Source organism: Erinaceus europaeus, chromosome 6, assembly GCF_950295315.1.
Source record: "Erinaceus europaeus chromosome 6, mEriEur2.1, whole genome shotgun sequence".
In the NCBI taxonomy this organism is placed as follows: Eukaryota; Metazoa; Chordata; class Mammalia; order Eulipotyphla; family Erinaceidae; genus Erinaceus; species Erinaceus europaeus.
The window spans coordinates 23308545-23326567 of NC_080167.1; the positions used below are offsets into that span (position 1 = coordinate 23308545).

General features: G+C 39.7%; 1 protein-coding gene across 9 annotated transcripts; it reads right to left on the reverse strand.

Moving 5' to 3' along the window:
* Window positions 1–249: 249 nt before the first annotated feature.
* ZNF248 (zinc finger protein 248) lies at window positions 250–10778 on the reverse strand. 9 transcript variants are annotated; one of them, XM_060193339.1, is made up of 6 exons: window positions 10633–10773; window positions 9771–9828; window positions 8775–8816; window positions 5912–6038; window positions 5545–5640; window positions 250–4780 (listed from the first exon to the last, which is right to left on the reverse strand). In XM_060193339.1, the coding sequence occupies exons 3-6, from the start codon at window positions 8787–8789 to the stop codon at window positions 3282–3284; spliced, it is 1737 nt and encodes a 578-aa protein (XP_060049322.1). In that variant the 5' UTR covers window positions 8790–8816; window positions 9771–9828; window positions 10633–10773; the 3' UTR covers window positions 250–3281. The 9 variants fall into 9 exon arrangements, with proteins under 9 accessions (XP_060049322.1, XP_060049320.1, XP_060049315.1 ...); XM_060193337.1 differs by having other exon boundaries at window positions 8775–9021; window positions 10633–10772; XM_060193332.1 differs by lacking the exon at window positions 9771–9828.
* Window positions 10779–18023: the final 7245 nt, after the last annotated feature.

The following is an 18023-nucleotide window of genomic DNA, read 5'->3' on the forward strand; positions in this document are numbered from 1 at the left end:
GAGAATGGGAAAGCTATCATGGGAGGGGGTGGGTTATGGAGATTGGGTGGTGGGAATTGTGTGGAGTTGTACCCCTCCTACCTTATGTTTTTGTTCATTAATCCTTTCTTAAATAAAAAATTTAAAAAAAAAAGACACCATGGTATTTAAAGTCTGCTTCATCCATCTGAAAGGATAGACCAGCCACAAGGCTCAGTATCAAAAGAAATTGACTTAGGATATCACGTACAACAAAACATGGGACTATAATCCAGTAGAATAACTTTATTTCTAATACTGAGTCTTTACAGAGGAATTTACAATAATAAACAACTTAGTTGTTCATTCTCTAATGGCTCCACCCAGGCCTTCTCTCCATTTTCTGTGTCCACCTGGAATCAACTGTAGATGGTTGAGTTTTCCAAAGGGTGACACCAGCAATTTGGAGCCACCATTCCGCTAATGAGGACATCTCCTACAAGGCAGTCCCTCATCCAAGGAAATAGCCGTCCTTGGGCTCTAACACTTGTTTCCATCCTTGGCTCCTTGAGGACTTTCTATGGTAATGGATTCCTGCTGATGATAGATTGGGGCTTAACATTCTTTGTTACTGGCCCACATCACTACAGTAAGTCTGCTTTCACAATCTTGGTCTGAGTAGAACTGTTTTCTCTAAAGCCATGGCAGATATAAATAGCCATCCTTATATTAACTTATCAAAAGAGGTAATTCCTCCCCCAGAATTGCTATGTACAACATTAACACTTAAAAGTATTTGACTGTATGAGGGAATGCCTTCAGCAATAAGTAAAAGATAGCCCTAACAACAAACCACTATCACCATAGTAACACAAATTTATAGCAGAGAGTCAGCCCAGACAGAGTTGTGCAGCTTAGTGGCTTTATCTCTGAGCCAGACTTTTCCCATCTTCAGAATACTGACAGTCAGGATGACAGCTTAATCGCGTATAATATGCAGAAATGAAAAATCCAGCAGAAGAAACATCATCTCTTTTCATGTCATGACAAAATTTTATCATTGCTTTCCCTGAATTATTGCAGGATATTTTCCAAATATCTCACTGCTCACAGTCCAGTTAGAATAGAGTATCTCTGACTAACTGCAATTAATCTAGATACACTCCTAAATCATGGGGTGAGGTGACAGAAAAATAATCTGAGAGATGAGAAGTAGAAAGTGGCTGTTAGAGGGGCATGTTTCTTGGAAGTGCTTATCAATGTGTTCCAGGTAAGCACAAGAAAACAAGGGAGACAGAGGCAGCTTGACACTCTATTATTATAGTAAATACAGATACACTACTTAATGGGTTGCATACAACTTTGGTCATACATATCATGCCTAAATAAACACACTAATTAAATATCAAGTATTTTCAAGAGGCATCTCATTTTCCACAACTTTTTATTTATAGAGTGCAGTATTACTGATCACAAAGGGTGTTAACCTTTGCTAAATTTATGTAAATATGATTGCTATCAGTTTAAGAGAAAGCTGGAAAACTACAGAAAAATCATTTGCCTTCTTTATGAAAATGGTAGCTCAATAATAATGAACACACTCATTTATATATGTTAACACTGAAGAAAGCCAGGGGATATGTTAGTAAGACAGCATCTTGGTCAAACTAAAAGGATATTCTTGTAGCATCTAGAATAGGACTGAAGTAGAAGGAGTTAAGAACTTCACAGAACATATTTTGGCTTCCTTACTGAAGAAGTAGAATAACAGCCACAGTTGTTGATTGATATCAGAAAATATAAGGGAGTTGTACTTTGAATTTTTTAAATACTACCTTAATATATGCATGGTAATAGGCTGGTAAATATCTGACACTAGATTCTCAGAGAAAATGAAAATCTTAATTTCTAAAGCCTGTTAATTCCCATGGTCTTACTATTCCAACTAAACCAAGATGACACTGAATGCTGACTTGGAAAAAGACGTGCAGTAACAACTTTTTCGAGAATTTTACCATGTTTATTAAATAATATAAATAAAAAATACAGATAACAGCAAGATGTTTAAAAACCAATTAGGGGCTAATGAGTGTTGAGGACTTATTACCTTTTAAAAAATACTATCTAATTGTAAGCTTACATAATTTAATTATTTGTTAATAGTCATATTTAACAACTAGCTCACAAAACTCATGAAAATTTAATGATGAGCAATACCTGCAAACCAGCATGAGCTTCTCAAGCACACTACTTTTTACTGATGTGCGCAGGCATGTGTGCATACATACATTTACATATATATGTATATGCATGTGTGTGTATATACATATATACATATATATCAATCTATAAAGACATCAGTGGCATTTAGTGTGATAAATATGTACATAGACCATAAGTTACTCAAATAAAAGTTCATATTTTCTGTTCAAAGCATGTGAACTCCAATATAGTAAAACAAGCATACTTGGGGGTCAGGCAATAGCGCAGCGGGTTAAGCGCATGTGGTACAAAGCACAAGGACCAGCATAAGGACCCTGGTTGGAGCCCCCAGCTACCCACCTGCAGGGGAGTCCCTTCACAGGCGTTGAAGCAGATCTGCAGGTGTCTGTGTCTCTCTCCTCCTCTCTGTCTCCCCCTTTTCTCTCCATTTCTCTCTGTCCTATCCAACAACGAACAACATCAACAACAATAATAACTACAACAAGGCTACGACATCAAGGGCAACAAAAGAGGGAAAAAAAAATCCTCCAAGAGCAGTGGATTCATGGTGTGGGCACCGAGCCCCAGCAATAACCCTGGAGGCAAAAAATAAAAAATAAATTAATTAATTAAAAAAAAAAACCCAAGCATACTCCAAATTCCTAGTATACTCACATGAAGCCTGCAAACATCAGGGACTCTTCACATGTATGCTTAATGCTCTTGCCATGCAACTTTGTTAAAGCTTCAGTTTCCACTGTGACTATGGGTATAAATGCATAGCATCCACTATGCTTATAATAAGAATTTGGTATAACACCTGGAAAATGACACTACAGAACACAAGCTCTACATAAATATTTTTACTACATTACCTAAATGAATAAATTTACCCTTGGTACAAACTTTCTGGAAAAAGTCTTAATTTTTCTGGAAAACTTTCACATAAGCAAAACATCACGACTTCTACTAATACTAGTTTTATTCTAATATTAACTATCTGAAGTACAATGAGCTGTCTTAGTAATTTTTGTGGAGTTCTTTGGGTTACATTATTATTATTATCATTAATATTTTAGTTATGTAACTGACAGGTGAAATGGATGAAGGCTTCTGAACATTTAGGATGTTGAAAGAACTTTTACCCTTGTATGAATTCTCTGGTGTTTCGTGAGTACTGATCTCTGACTAAAGGTTTTACCACATCTATTACACTCATAGGGTTTCTCTCCTGTATGAATTCTCTGATGTTTGGTAAGAGCTGATTTCTCACAGAAGGTTTTCCCGCACTCGTTACATTTATAGGGTTTCTCCCCTGTGTGAGTTCTTTGATGTACAATGAGGTTTGACTTTACACAGAAGGATTTTCCACACTCATTACATACAAAGGGTTTCTCCCCTGTGTGTGTTCTCTGGTGTACAGTTAAGGCTGACCTGTGACAGAAGGATTTTCCACAAGCATTACATTCATATGGTTTCTCCCCTGTGTGTGTTCTCTGATGTTCGGTGAGGTTTGATTTCACACAGAATGTTTTTCCACATTGCTTACATTCATACGGTTTTTCTCCTGTATGTGTTCGTTGATGGTTGGTAAGGTGTGGCTTCTGACAAAAAGCTTTGCCACATTCATTGCATTCATAGGGTTTCTCTCCTGTGTGTGTTCTCTGATGTTGAGTGAGATTTGACTTCTCCCAGAATGTTTTCCCACAGTCACCACATTCAAAGGTTTTTTCTCCTGAGTGAACTCTCCGAAGTTGGGTGGGATGTGACTTCTTGCTGAAAGTATTTCCATTTTCACTGTACTCATAAGATTTTCCCCCCATACGTACTATCTGATGTTTAAAGAGGGCTGATTTTTCCCATGTTTTGTGACTTACTTTATATTCACAGGGAATCTTTCTTGTGTAAGTTCCCTGACAGGAAATGAAAGCTGAATTGTCACAGAAGATTTGCCCATATTCATTATATTTATAAAGCTTCTCCCTTGTAATATCTCTCTGATGTCCTAATCTTAAATTCATATAGATGGACTTTCCACAAAGACTGCATTCATATGGCTCCAGTTCCAAATCAGTTTTTTGAGGTAAATTGAGCTTTAAAGTATGGATGAAGGTTTCTCCACGCTCATCATATTTACAGAGTTTCTCTCCTATTTGTGCTCTTTTATTTGTGAAAAAAGCTGCCTCCTCATGGGAGCTCTGCTCATTTTCATTACACTCAAAAGGTTGGTTAAAAAACTGCTGAAGGAGATCCTGGCTATTACTGAGGATGTTTCTTTTCTGATTATATTTATATGATTTTCCTCCAGTAGAAGTTTTTTCATGCCCAATATCAAGAAGCATTTTCTCATAGACATTAAACTCATCAGGCTTCTTTCTGGAATAGTTCTTCCTACTAACAACTAAGCCTGAAATATTTTTCAAACTCATATCACATGATTCACATAACTTGTATGGACAGTTTCCTGAAAGGACAGTGTCTATACCCAAATTGAAAGTTTTCCTTCCTCTATCACCAAATCCTAAACTTAATGTTTTGTTGGTGGTAAAAGCAAGTTGCCAAAAATGTTCATCTTGATTTTCCTGGCTGCTCTCTATCAGGTGATCAACCTTCCAGTCTTCTAGAAATGAGAAAAAATAACCATATCTGATGAATCCTAGTATAAACCTAGTGGAATTTAACTTTTACATAAATTATTACAATCAAATCTTTTTTTTTTTTCAATTCTAGGGAATGAACACAGGACCTGATGCATGCATTATACCACCACTGGGAAGCCTCTTCAGGCCTTTTTTTTTTTTTTTTAAATTCCTTATGTTAGAGAGCAGAGACATAGATCTGGTACAAGAGATCAAAGTCAAGGCCTCACACTTGGTAAGGCAGGTGGTATGTTTTCTCTCTTTTTAATTTAACTTAAATCTTCTGGATTGAATGGGGGCAAAATGCTGCAGAGGAAACTGATATCAACATTTAACTCAGAAAGTGAAATAACATTCAAAGTACAAGAAATTGGGAAATGGCTGACAAAAGGTGTCCAAAAATAAGGTGAAAACTTTTTTTAAGGTATACCAAACAAGAATTATCATCTCAGATGAAGCCAACAAGTTTGAATGAAAAGTATTGGTGAATTATTTTAAGATGTTAAAAAACAAAGGAAAGAGGTGGGGTAATAAAAAATAAATAAAAAAAAAAACAAAGGAAAGTATATTCTAATGAAAATAACTCATGAGAGAGCTAATAGAGAACTGTGGACCAGCTATCCTTGGTCACTTTCAAAGACCTGGGGTTAAAGAAAGAAATTTCTAAAAAATAACTCAAAAGTCATAAACCAAAGGCCTAAGATCTTGTTTCCTCTGGGTTCCATTTGCTTGTGAAGTAACTCACCCCGAAGATATGGATTTGGTAATTCCTTCTCTAGTATCCAGGGCTCTTCTCCTTGCTCTATCTTGAAGATTATTTCTGGCTTAGTAATGGAATACCCTGTTAAAGAGAAAAACCATACAGGACTATGGCTAACCAGCTTGGCTTCATGAGTAAAAATGATGGGGGGAAAAGGTGTCACTTCAAGAGCTACCCAAAAGAACAAATTGTTTAGGTTAAGAACACAGCATTCTTTAAAATGGCCAAAAGGGGTCAATCATCTCAGAGTTTTGAATTTCAACCTTCAAATTAAAAGAAATTTCACAAGGAGTTTTTGTATACTTCAGCAATTAATCAATCCTATTAATGCTAGCATGGAAGAAATTCTTACCTATTGAGACAAGGTGACTATAATTTTCCAGAATCACATCCTTGTATAGTATCTTCTGAGCAGGATTCAGCAAATGCCACTCTTCCTGGGTGAAGTCCACACATACATCTTTGAAAGACACTTGTTCCTGTAACAATATTTTCTTTATAAATATGAACTAATAGCGAGGGTGGGGGTTAGCTCATCCAATAGTATGTACCCTTTAAATGTGTAAGGTACTGAATTTGAGGCCTGGCATCACCTGGGGGCACTGTGGATGACACAGGCAAAGTTCCATGGATAGCGGGTCAGATGCAGTGATATCTTTTTTTTTCCTCTCTCTCCTATTCCTCTAAAATAAAACAAAAGATATTGTACATCCCCAGCATCAGACTGAAAAATAATTTTAAGAAAAGGAATTAGATGATATTTAAAAAAATTAAGAGAACTAATCTCTTTAGAATTTACTAGAAATGACATCATATGGATAGGAAAAAAATTAAAATTAAGTTTCTTTTTTTTAATATTTATTTTTATTTATTTATTCCCTTTTGTTGTCCTTGTTGTTTTATTGTTGTAGTTATTATTGTTGTCATTGTTGTTGGATAGGACAGAGAGAAATGGAGAGGGGAGGGGGAAGACAGAGAGAGGGAGAGAAAGATAGACACCTGCAGACCTGTTTCACCGCTTGTGAAGCGACACCCCTGCAGGTGGGGAGCCAGGGCTTGAACCAGGATCCTTATGCGGGTCCTTGTGCTTAGCGCCACCTGCGCTTAACCCGCTGTGCTACAGCCCAACTCCCAAAATTAAGTTTCTATGGGTGATAGCGCAGTGGGTTAAGCGCAGGTGGCGCAAAACACAAGGACCAGTAGAAAGATCTGGGTTAGAGCCCCCGGCTCCCCACCTGCAGGGGAGTCACTTCACAGGCAGTGAAGCAGGTCTGCAGGTGTCTCTCTTTCTCTCCCCCTCTCTGTCTTCCCATCCTCTCTCCATTTCTCTCTGTCCTATCTAACAAGGTCAACATCAATAAGAACAATAACTGAAACAACAATAATAAAAAAAGAGCAACAAAAGGGAAAATAATTTTAAAAAAGCATAGGAAAGCTATCAGGGGAGGGGAGGGGATATGGATATTGGGGGAATTTTGTATTCTTTTTTTTTTCTTTCTTTTCTTTTTTTTTTTTTTCTCTTTCTTTGCCTTCAGGGTTAAGGGTGCTAGCACTACTCCTGGAGGCCATGCTTTCCTCCCTCCCCGTCTCCATTTTATACAATAAGACAGAGAAATTGAGAGGGATGGGGGAGATAGGGAGAAAGACAGACACCTGCAGACCTACTTCACCACTGGTGAGGCATCCCTGCTGCAGGTGGGGGATGGGGGCTTTAACCAGGGTCCTGTGCATTGTACTATGTGTGCTTAACTGGGTGTGCCTGGCCCCTATTATCTTATTTCTTGAGAAAGAAAGGAGAGGGAGAGGAGAAACTGAAGCACTGATCAATCATCCAAGGAACCCTTCCTCACCTCTAGCCATTCATGATGCTTCCATACAGTGTCAGGGCTTCAATTTGCCAAGGCACTGCCCTACCAGGTATATAATCTCCTGGCCCCTATTATTTTCTTTTTTGTAGAGAGCCTTGGGGAGTGGTGCGGTTGCGCAGTGGGTTAAGCGCACGTGGCGCAAAGTGCAAGGACCGGCTGAGGATCCCGGTTCGAGCCCCTGGCCTCCCACCTGCAGGGGGGGGGTCGCTTCATAGGTGGTGAAGCAGGTCTGCAGGTGTCTATCTTTCTCTCCCCTTCTCTGTCTTTCCCTCCTCTCTCCATTTCTCTCTGTCCTATCCAACAACAGCAACATCAATAACAACAATAACTACAACAACAATAATTAAAAAAAAAAAAAGACTCAGTAGGCAAAACAGACTCAGTAGGCAAAACAGACAGGTCATGGGCCAAGGCTAGATGAAAATAAATCGAATGAAGCAATGAATGGGACAAAAGAAAACAATATGGTGTAGAACTTAAATCTATCACAGGTGGGAAAGGACAGCAAAGAGGGGGGCACCATGGTCAACCTCAGAGACTATCAAACAAAAAGCCTAGATAATAGTATCAGATGCTGCACAGAGTCAGGTGAGAAAACAACTGGACTCAGATATAGATATCATTGACCTTTTCCAGAATTAATTCAGGTGAACAGTGGTGAAAGAACAAGAGTAAGACTCATTTATAGGTTGAACTATAAATGAGAAAGGCAGACACAAAAAGAAAATATATCAAGTCAGAAACACAAGTTACCCGATATAAGCATGTATAAAGTTATTCTGAGGACATGCAGTCCCCCTTTCTGCTAGACCTTTTTAAAGTTTTATTTCTGAATCAAGCAGGAGCACAGGAAAGTTGTTTGTCTCACTGTTTGATGTGCACGCTAAGTTCTGCTTCAGCATTATGCTATCAGGAAATGATTATAGGCAATACATTGCATTTATTATTATATTATTTATTATAATATATATTAATTATATATTATTTGTTATTATTTGTTATAGGCAATACCTTGCATTTATTTCAGGGTTGCTACTAAATGATCTGAAGCAAACTCTGTAACTTGGAAACTCTCAAGTAAAAAAGCTGGCATCTATTGGCTTGTGGAAAAGTCATGATGCATTTTTACAAAGAAAAACAGAAAAGTACATCATTTTTCCGACAACCCAATAAGGCTTGCCAGTTACTTTGCTTTGGATTTGGTGTTCTCACTTACTGTATTTCCCTTACTGCAAACTGTTCTTTTTCTTTTTTTTTTCATTTATAAATATAAATCTGTACAAACATTAGAAAGCCTAATTTAAAATAAAGTGGAGATTAAAAAAAAAAAAAAAAAGAAAAACTCACCTTTGCTTTGTTCATGTTCTGCTCTTAGTGGAGAAGGAAGAACTGAGAGAGGAGAGAAAACATCAGGAGACTTGGTCTGCTTGGCAGTTCCTGGATTCATCTGCCTACACCACTCTATACAAGATACTTTCAAGTCCACGTGTGGCTCCAATATATGTCGAGTACAGACATATTTTTCACTGAGTAAATGTAAACATTTGTTTCCTATTATTTCTTATATTCCTGTTATTTACTAGCTATTTAGATTCTGTGGCACAGAAAAATTAAACATGAGAAGATGAGTTTAACATATAACAGTAGCTTAAAAAAGAAAACACTAGTGGGTTGTGAAAACTGATGTAGAGGGAAAAAAATACCCTCAGACAAAGTGGTGTTAAACTATCCCCAGGTTAGCTTATAATTTCTTAAATCACGAATACAACATTTTATAAAACCTTCAGTCCAAACTGTCTTATCTATTTAAACGGGGTGGAGGTATTTAAGACCAGATAAAATACTTTAAAAAATGCAAACGTTAGTTTTACCCTGTTTTCAGTTTTCAAAAGAATGAGTTCACAAGAAACTGACTTTAAGCTAACAGGCACAAAATGAGAGCAGCTGACGAATCTGCAAAGACTTTAGTGTTGATTCTGCATGATCTGAGCCAATCACCTTCTCAAATGCAACTTTTCATCTTTCAAATTAGGTCAAAATAGGTAACCCCCCAAAAAACTGACTACCCCACCATCCTTGCGTTCCTCCCTGTAAGGTCAGGAGATGGGAACCTCAGCCTCTCTCTGGTGCCATCAACAATGAGCCATTGTTCAGAAGGCAGCTCACCAAAAGATGAAGGGGTGTGTGTGTGTGTGTGTGTGTGTGTGTTTCTGAATTTCATTAGCGATGAGTGGTTGACTCTTTCAGACCAGACAATGAAAACCCTTGCCACCTCTCCAGAGGTAATATTTCGTGTGTAGCCTGCATGCCCTCTCCGCTCCACCCCTCTCCGCTGCAGCTCACCTCTCTCTTAGTGTCCCAGGCCTTCCGCCGTCACACAGCCTTCGATGGCTTCAAGATACTGTACCATGATTATACACAACAGATAACAAATGAATGCATCGTACTCATTTGGGGATGTGGGGGATGTGAGCGCCAGGAAAGGGCCTTGGGGGCTAGTCCAGCAAACCCTTTCCTCTTTATTTCACAAAAAGCCTTAACTGAGGAGTGGAGGCCCCGGAGACTCGTCCAATCTCCAGCCGCAAATAATCCCGTATAGACAATGAAAGCAATAGCAGCAAGCCAAAAGGGAGAGCTCAGTAGAGCACAATGCAGCGAGCCGATTCGATAGCTCTTCTTTAGGGTCTCACGGAAGCTAGTCATTCATTTACTTGGCACCGCCCGCTGGGAGCCACTCATTCAACCCCAAGAGCCCAAGGCAAGGGCCACGCGCACACATCACACGTCACCCACGCGCATTCGCTCGTGCCGCGCAGCCCCGCCCCCTCCCTGGGAGCTCGGTAAGCGCGTCATGCACGTCACGCACGCGCTCTCCCCCAGGCAGCCCCGCCCCCTCCCCGCGAGCCCAACACACACGTCATGCACACGTACTCCCCACTCGCGGCCACACGACGGCGCCGCCCGCTTGGCTTAGCGGCTGGGCACCTGCTGACCGGCTGAGCCCGGGAGCCACGAGCCCAGAGCAGACACCGGCTCTTGCAAACAGACATCAGTCACCCCGCCCGCCTCACCATCCATTCTGCCGGCACCGCGCAAGCCGGCCGTCCCAACCCGGCGCCTTGGCCAGACCCCCCGAGCCGTGTGTGGGTGGAAGGTTGCGGGCGTGGGGGAGTCCCTTGGCTCTCTCCCCTCCCTCCGGGCTCACCCGCAGCTCCTCGCCGCGTGGACCCCAAGGCCTGGGAGGGTCTCCCACTAGGGTCTGGCAGCCGGGGCGGGACCGGGCCGGCGGAGAAGGCGGGGACGCACATGCGCAGAGGGAGGGCGCTGCGGGCGGCGGGTGCGGTGTGGGGTTGGGGCTGAGCTCCTGGCGGCTGGATTGACAAAGTGGGTTTGCCCCCGGATGCCAGGCTGCGCTCCTCCCCCTGGGAAACGAAACTGGCGCGGTCCCTTGTTCACGGGGTGTGCTCCCTCCCTTAAAGCACACAGAACGACGTCTGCTGTAGGTTACTTGGAATTATCAAGATTCCCACTGTATACCATGCCCCCCCCCCTTGACCACTGGGGTTGAAAGATTACTTAGAAGAAGGAAGATTACTGAAAAGAAGACTTAGTGCTGCCACCAGGAGCAAGGATTCTGTTGCAGAGATGTTCATCAAAGCCAGAGTAGGATTCTTGTACTAATAGGGCAGAGCCTGAAAAACAAGCCTCATGATATTTTTAGTCAAAAGCATTGGACCTGGCCGGCTACATATATATAATTGGATAGAGACAGAGAAATAGGGAAGAAGGAAACAGACACCTGCATCCCTACTCGTGGAGCTTTCCCCCTGCAGGAGGGACCCAAGCTTGAGTCCGGGTCCTTGCGCACTGCAGTGTGTGCACTTAGCCAGGTGCGCCACCACCTGGCCCCAACACCAGCATATTTAGCGAGCATAGAGGTAAAGGTTACCAATAACCTAATTCTAATAACAAGTATCTGAATGTCTGGGATCAGAAAGCTTCTTCAACACGTTTGAATTTCATACGTGCAAGATTCCACCATTCCCAATGAGCCCTCCCTCCCTCTCTCTCTCCCTTCCTTCCTTTCCCTTCTTCCCTTTTTCTCTTTCTTCTTATCAGAGAGTGAAAGAGCAAGAGACAAAGACTTCATAGTTCCCTACCTCTAGTAAAACTAGGCTTCCCCTTTGCCTGATGCTCCTCTGTGGTGACCAGGGACTCAAATTCAGTCCAAAGTAACACGTGTGTTCTATTGGGTGGGCTCTCTCTCATTCCACTCAATAACCTTAAAAAAAAAAAAACCAAGCTACTGTTCAACTTGGCTTGTGGTAATGCTACAGAAATGATTCCCAAAGCACAAGACTTGAGCCGGTTCTTGGTGAAAGAGAGGAGCTTGTTACACCGGTGTGTAGGGGACTGCAGATCACTCCGGGAAGTTCTCCCAGCACCCTGGAAAAGCACACAGTTTTATTGTGATTCCACCTCCCCAAAGGGGCGGAAGGAAGTAGGCAGAAACAAAGGCACGCTTTCATGTAATTGCTATACATCTTCCTTATCTGTGGTGTGGGTTAAGAACGGGGAGAACTAGTGCCTGATATGTATCAATCTTGAGACACCTGGATTACTTCCTTGTAATCTATTATTTTAGCACGATTGTCACGATTGGATTGTCACGACTGTCTGGGACCCATTAGTTTAGGAATGTGGAGGGGAGGAGGGGCGGCAATTGCAATGACTTGTCTTAATTATCCGAAGAGTTAACACAAAGGAAATGCAGTCTTAGGCTATCACAGGGGAAAGGTAATTCTCTACTAGGTGCATAGGTTAAAATGTCCACAGAGGGTAAATGATTAAAATATCCACAGAGGGTAAATCAAGAGAGTGTGTTCTCTGCGTTCATTTATTTAGTCTGCCGCTACAGTGATGCTGGGGATTAAACCTGGGGTTTAAAGTCTTCTGTAGAACCATTATGCTATCTCCCCAGCCTGAAAGTAAAATTTTTAATTGGTGTATTTTGAGTGAAGCAGATAACCTTGGTATTGTAGGTGTATAGCTCCCTTAAATAATCAAAGACTTAATATAAGATTGGCTTCCTTTGGCGGTGGCGTGAAGGAGTGTGTTTTTTAAAGTTTGCACATTCAAATTGCAGTTGGTTGTCCTACTCCAGGTTTTTGATTTTACAGTTGTCCACAATCATGTATGAGTCATATGCTTATAATAAATTTGTCCGTTTTCCTCTATCTCTTATCAGTATACCATTTGATAATTATTTTTAGTAAAACCACCCTAAATAGAGGTTAAAGATAGAGAAAGAACATGCTCATCTTGAAGCATGATACAAAGATGATCTGGGAACTTTGTGTAACTTTCAATAAAACTTAATGGGAGTAAACATTTCTCCAAATCTCTATCAAGCCTGGTTGTATGATATAGATTAAGCTTTTCAAATGTTTCACAGTCTTACACATATCCTATGATATTTTTCTAACATTTTTATTTTTGATTGCTACCAGGCTTATCACTGAGACTCCACACAGGTATTAGGAATCTACCATTCCCAGTGGCCATCCCCCCACCACCTTTTTTTTTTCTCTCTTTCTACTTTATTTGATAGAAGAGAGATTGAGAGGGGTGGAGGGAGATACAGGGGGAGAGAGAGACTGACACCTGCAGACCTGCTTCACTGCTTGTGTAGTGTGCCCCCTGCAGATGGATTAGGAGGCTTGAATCCAGGTCCTTGTGCATGGTAATGTGCACTCAACCTGGTACACCACCACCTGGCCCCTTATATGGTATCTTAAATGTTTACACTTATATTTCCATGTGTGTGTGTGTGTGTGTGTGTGTGTGTATGTGTGTGTGTAGGGTGATTATGTGTATATAGAATCATATATCTGTAAATAGAAATAGTTTCACTTATTTTCCAGTTACTTATTTATTTATTCCATTTGTTGCCCTTGTTTTTTTCTTTTTTTTATTGTTGTAGTTATCGTTGTTGTAACTGATGTTAGTCGTTGTTGGATAGGACAGAGAGAAATGGAGAGAGGAGGGGAAGACAGACAGGGAGAGAAAGACAGACACCTGCAGACCTGCTTCACTGCCAGTTTTTTATGCCTGTTTTTTTTTTCTTGCCTAATTGTCTTGCTAAAATTTTCTTTACTTTGTTGAAAAGTACTGGTGAAAGCTAGTATTTTTGTTCCTGATGTCAGTGAAAATTTTTCATTCTCTCATCATTGCCACTGATGTTAGCTGTGGAATTTTTTGCTCAATGTCCTTCTCATCCTAATTTTCTTCATGCTTCTATTTTATTACCATGAGAGAATATTCAGCTTTTTCCATTGCTTTGTGCCATTTAAGATGATTATTTTTTTTTATTAAAGTGCTATATTACATTGATAACAACCCTATGTGTATTTTAAAACACCTTTGCATTCTTCACATGAATCTCTTGGTCACGGTGTATAAATTATCTTTTCAATATGTGGGTGAATTCAGTTTGATAGGACTTTGTTGTGGACTTTAATATTTACAGTAATGTTTTTATCTGTAATTTTTCCCGGTAACATTTTTGTTTTCTTTTTAAGTAAGAAGATAATCCGTCATCACAGATTGAATTAAAAGTGTTCTCTCTTCTGTTATTTTATTGAGAGTTTGAGAAAATTTGTTGTAAACTTTGCTTTAATTGGTTGGAAAGGTAAAGAAATAGCTCACCCAGTAGAGCATTGGTTTCCCATGCCCGAGCACCATTTGGAAGCACCAAACACAGTACCAGGGGAAAAGCTCCACATATGGGAGGGTAGTGTCTACTGCCTCTCCCATTTCCCCCTACCCTTTTCTTTCTGTCTCTTTAAAAATATCTTATTTATGTATTATTGGATAGAAACAGAGAAATTGAGACAAGAGGGGGAGATACAAAAGGAAAGAGACAGAGGACACTGGCAGCCCTGCTTCACAACTCATGAAGCTTTCCCCCTGCAGGTGAAGACCAGGGGCTTGAACCTGGGTCCTTAAACACTGTACCCCTTTCTCTAATATAAAAAGAATGAAAAAAAGTAGTCCCTCAGAGCAATGGATTATATATGCAAGAAGCCTGGGCAACATTTGGTAGGATGGTAGGATTTACCAGTCAATCCAAGTGATCCTAGCGTGGTTCATGCTGGTAGTTTTAGCCTCTTGCTGTGAATTGTTTCAGATGCCCTTTTTCCATTGGAGCCAGCTTTTGTGATTTGTGTTCTCCTTGGAATTAACATTATTTTATATGTGCTTATCATCTATTAGTCTTAAATTATATGAAAAATTAGGATTTAAAAAAATTACAGTAATAATAGTTTTTATGTTTACACATGCAGCTAGCTTTTCTGGAATTCTTTAATTCTTAATAGGACTTCTACTACTGCTTGCTGTTTTTCTTTTGGGGGCAATATAATTCCTTTTCAAATTTCTTACAGGCCAGGTGTATACTGACTTAGCTTGACCAAACTTTAGGCAGTCTCCTCTTCCCCTCACAAACCTTTTAACTTTGGTTCCTACTCAAGTCTGCACACACAGAAATAGAAAACAAAGAAACAGAAAAACTTGCCCATTTAACATTTCATCCCAGTAATGGCTAACCAGAACAGAAATATTTCCTATCAGACTACCCCCATCTTGCTGTTTGTTCACCTCTCCCACTTACATGCTTATTTTCCTCTCAAAATTGAGGTCATCCTTTTGACTCCTTCCTATAAAGGAAGGGCCTTTTTCTATTGATTTTATAGTGTTTTCAGATCCTGACATCAGAGCACTCTTCTTATTGCAATAGTCTCTTTTAAATGGTAAGTCTTTCATTTATTTTTATTAGATAGTTGAAGCAGCTGGTTGGCAAAATAACTATTGGAATAGTGTATCTGCTTTGTCTTGTGCCCCACCCAGGTTCTAGCCTGGGCCCCATTTCAGTGAAAAAAAAAAAAATTTTGGTGCTGTGTTTTCTTTCTCACTCTTGTCTCTGTCTCATTTGTCTTTATATTTGAATCTTTCTATCTGAAAAAGTTGGCTTGGATCAGTGACTCCCTGGTGACAAATAGGAGGTGGAGGAATAGTAGGAGGAGATTTTGAAGCATCCATTAGCTATCTTCATTGCTGGAAGAAATGTTTTTTGGTATTTATTTATTTTTGCCTCCAGGGTTATTGCTAAGGCTCGGTGCCTGCACCATGAATCCACTGCTCCTGGATGCCACCTTCTCCATTTTGTTGTTGTTACTGTTATTACTGTTGTTGTCATTGCTGGGCAGAACAGAGAGAAATTGAGAGAGGAGGGGAAGATAGGGGGAGAGAAAGATAGATATCTGCAGACCCGCTTCATTGCTTCACCAGGGTCTAGAACAGGTGCAGGTCCTTGAGCATCGCGCCATGTGCGCTTAACCCGCTGCGCTACCACCCAACCCCTAGTATTTATTTTTAAACAATATTCTTTTAAGTCATTGTTATTATTTATTAGTATTTTACTTCATAATATTTAAAATAACTTTAATAGTCATGATTCACACTGATTTGTTTTTGTTTTTGTTTTCTTTGCAAACCTGGTGTTCAAAAGATCTGCACAAAGCAGGTTGATAACTAGGTCACTGGTGAGAATGCAAACCGGTGAAGCCCCTTTGGAAAACTGTATGGAGAGTCTTTAAACAAATGAAAATGGAATTACATTATGATCTAGCAATTGTACTCTTATACAGTTATCCAAAGGACATACAAATACTTATTGAAGGAACATGTACCCCTCAGTGTTCACTGCTGCGTTATTCACAACAGCCAGAGTGAAAACAGCCTAAATGCCCAAGGACAGATAATGGGCTAAAGAAGTTGTGGGACATATACTCCATGGAGTACTATTCTGCAATAAAACAGATGATATTGTGTCTTTTAGGACAAAGTGAATGGAAATGGAGGTGATTATGCTTCACTGTATGTGAACTAGTCACAGAGAACTGATACACATGAATGCAAGAGAGAGACAGACAGACAGAGAGAGAGGGAGAAAAGCAAGCAAACTGTCTCTACGACTTTGTGAGAACTGTGGTAATTATTGTTGGGAGGGTGGGGGCACAGAATTTTGGTTTGGGTGCAGTGTGGAACTATACCCTACAAAACCTACAATACGTGGGGGAGAGGCTGGGCAGTAGCGCAGCAGGTTAAGCGCAGGTGGCGCAAAGCGCAAGGACCGGCATAAGGATCCCAGTTCCAGCACCTGGCTCCCCACCTGCAGGGGGGGTCGCTTCATGGGCAGTGAAGCAGGTCTGCAGGTGTCTATCTTTCCCTCCTGTCTTCTCCTCCTCTCTTTGATTTCTCTCTGTCCTATCCAACAGTAACAACAGCTATAACAACAATAAAAATATCCATAACAAGAGCAACAATATAGGAAAAATGGCCTCCAGGAGCAGTGGATTCATAGTGCTGGCACTGAGCCCCAGCAATAACCCTGGAGGTAAACAAACAAACAAAAAAACCTACAATATTGTAATCCACTAATAATCACAAGTAAAAAAAAATAATTCTGTATCTGTATCTATGTATCTAAATCTATCTATATGACAGAAAGAGAACCAGAGCATCACCATGGCATACATGGTACTGGAGAAAAAACTCAGAAACTCATACTCACAGGTATTGTCTACCACTGAGCCACCTCATAGGCCATAAGAATCTCATTAATACTAAGGGAAGGAATTTACTGTTGAATCTTTGACCACTAAGCTAATTAAAAAAGGTAAATTTTTAAAAGCAAAGAACATAAGAAATGATACATTAATGCTTGGCAATTGTATGAAATGTTAGTAAAATAATTTTTACTAGTAATGCAGATTATTAGTAATAAACCAATTAGACTTTGATATTGTAAATACTTTTGTTATTGGCTTATGCTAGTTATGTATGATATAAAGATACATTTTTATCACGGGGTGGTGAGAAAATTATAAATTGGCATGATACATGGAAAACTGGCCACTGACTTAAAGAAAGTAAAGGAATACTATAAGAAGGATCAATAAACAATTCAATTTGATTTAGACAATATTTATTTCACATACATATATATATATATATATATATATATATATATAGCTACATTGCATCAGGAAATAACTGATTTTGATGTTCTGATAATTCAGCAAGTAAAAACATTTCTTTGAAAATAAAAGCTCTAATGCCAGGCTTTTAGCATATAATTATAATGCACAACACAAATATACTGCACAAAATCATCTACCCACAAATTGCTATGCACATCATTTCTGAAATACATGATATACGAAAGTATACCTCTATATTTGATTGTAATCTTTTCAGCTCTAACAAAAAAACTGAACTTTGTAAAGCACCACATAGTAACTATCTCTAAAATATATCTTTGTTGGACCTATTCAGTTCTGCTCTTGCAGTATGTAATAAAGTCACAGGCAAAACAAACAAACAAAAAAATGTTTGTTGTTCCAATACGTTAAGAACACTGAATTTTGAATGTTATTTTCACATGGCACACAATATTCTTTAATTTCCCCCAATCTTTTAGAAATATAAACTGTTCTTAGTTTATAGCAACATCTAAATCACTTGTAGGAGTAT

Coding starts and splice junctions, on each gene's coding strand:
- ZNF248 (XM_060193332.1), bottom strand. Junction 5,641..5,911: donor TAGTCACCTTGTCTCAATAG/GTAAGAATTTCT, acceptor TCTCTTTAACAG/GGTATTCCATTACTAAGCCA. Junction 4,781..5,544: donor ACCAAATCCATATCTTCGGG/GTGAGTTACTTC, acceptor TCTCATTTCTAG/AAGACTGGAAGGTTGATCAC.